The 1,961-nt window shown below is 62.8% G+C and overlaps 1 protein-coding gene across 1 annotated transcript in view; it reads right to left on the bottom strand.

Moving 5' to 3' along the window:
* Positions 1-233: 233 nt before the first annotated feature.
* The window catches only part of LOC116686064 (tetratricopeptide repeat protein 28-like), a gene marked incomplete at its 5' end in the record, with an annotated part of 133,170 nt that continues 131,442 nt past the window's right edge, over positions 234-1,961 (bottom strand). Inside the window, 1 exon segment of the mRNA XM_032510998.1 lies at positions 234-1,895. Coding sequence (XP_032366889.1) covers positions 253-1,895 — 1,643 coding nt within the window.

Here is a 1,961-nt window from a genome sequence, read left to right as displayed (position 1 = left end):
GGGGGGAGGAGGGGATACCAAATGGCATTTACATCTACCTGACACACTGTTACACACAAACACAGTATCAGGTCGTTGAGTATTTCTCATTCCCATTTACGGCGTTATGGGCACGAGGACAAAGACACTCTCTTAAGCGTCCATGGTGCCTCTGCAGCATCACACTCACTGACCAATCAGATCCTCTCAATCAAGCTCGGTGGCCCGGAGTTAATTAAAGTATAGAACCGTTGTTGTTTTTTTGGAAATGTCTCAGCATTTCGACGACGGGAAAAACCTTCCGGGCGACAGGAACTTGTACCCGTTGCCGGCGGGTAGTCGGATGGAACGAGCGCCGGGGCTGCTGCTCGTGGAGATGGTCGGCGACGGGGCAACTTTCCTGGGGTTGGAGCAGTGGTGTCCGTTGGAGGAGTTCTTGCTGCCCCTGTCTAGCGATTGCAGCCCCAGCTCCCGCAGCTCCAGCCCGTCTTGGGTCTCGTTGGGGGAGCAGCGGCGCGGCGAGAGGTTCAGGAGGCTCAGTACGTCCCTGCCGGCGGAGGCGAGGGACCCCGGGGCGCCGTGGACGGCTCGGACGGGACCCAGGTGTTGCTGCTGCTGGGCTGCTGCTGCAGCGGCGTTGGCCCAGAAGGTCTTCAGATTGTGGATCGCTTGGACCTTCTCGTCAATGACGCCTCGTCTCAGCCGGTCCAGGTCCGGGACGTCGGCCGACGTGGAGCAGGCGGAGCCCGTGGAGGAGTACGACAGGGCAGGGGACGGGGCGCTGCCGGCCGGGGACTGGAGACCAGAACTGGGAGACACGTTGCTCGGGGAACGGGAGATGTGGCCGCTGTACGGGGAGCTCGGGTACTTTAATCGGAACTGTGCGTGGCTGTCCAGAGTGGGCGAAGGGTGGCTGCCCTCCTTTTGGGAAGACTCTGAGATCGCAGGGCTGTTGTAGCCGGAGCTTATCTTCTGCAGGGACGAGGACCGGGACGGAGGTCTGGGCCTTGGGGACGACTGAGCTCGGCCGCTGGCGCTGCTGTTGGGGCGGCTGAACGCGCTTGTTTCGGAGGAGCGGAAGGCGCTGCTCCGCACTGATGTTCCTCCAGCACCCTCGGGCCCAGTTCGCTGAAGACTCCCCACGGCCCGTAGATGGCTTTGGGTCTCCTCCAGGATCTTCTGGGCCAGCTCCTGAGGATCCAGAGGGACAGTTTTTTCTTCCTGAGACTTGACAGTGCTGTCCGTCTCGGTACTGGACTGGTCCGATTCGCCTGTATCTGAGCTGCTCACCTTACCCTTTACCTTCTGGAAGGGGGAGTTCGGGCTGGGCGCCAGGCATGTTTTGACAGGGGAGGTGGGGGTGCTGACGCTGCCCCTGGACGATACGGTGTAGCCCCTCCCTGCTCCTGCCCCGGACCCCCCGACGACCCCCTTGCCTCCCCGGTGGTGCCGCTGGCTGTGGCCCGGCGGCAGCGGCAAAGAGTCGCAGTGGCTTCCCAGCGGTTCGCTGCTGATGATGGAAAATCCCTCGTACTCCTCGTCCTCCCCTCGGGCCCCTGCTGCCCCTGCTGCCCCCGCCGCCGCCGCCGCAGCAGCAGCAGCTGCCCCGTGAGGCGAGGAGCGACTCCGAGGAACGTGAGGGTGCTTGTGGACGGAGTAGTGCGCCGTGGCACCGCCGCGTTGCCGGTGGCCGAGGAAATCGCAGTCGGACTTGGAGACGCAGCTCATGGAGGAGGCCACGGAGCTGAGGCTGTAGACGGAGATGGCGTCCGAGGCCTGGCTGTCCAGGCACGGGGGGGAGAAGGGGAGGCTGGAGTACCCCATGGGCAGGGGGTTGGACACGGACTGGGCGGAAGCTAGAGACTCCAGGGAGGACGAGCTGTCCAGGCTCAGACGCTTGGGAAGCTCCGTCGAGTCTGAACAAAGACAAAGAAGAGGAAGGGAGATCATGTGACAGCTGATCAAAACAACAGGGTTGCTAA

The sequence above is a fragment of the Etheostoma spectabile genome, unplaced genomic scaffold (assembly GCF_008692095.1).
Source record: "Etheostoma spectabile isolate EspeVRDwgs_2016 unplaced genomic scaffold, UIUC_Espe_1.0 scaffold310, whole genome shotgun sequence".
Lineage (NCBI taxonomy): Eukaryota > Metazoa > Chordata > Actinopteri > Perciformes > Percidae > Etheostoma > Etheostoma spectabile.
This window is presented reverse-complemented; position numbering and strand designations above follow the sequence as displayed.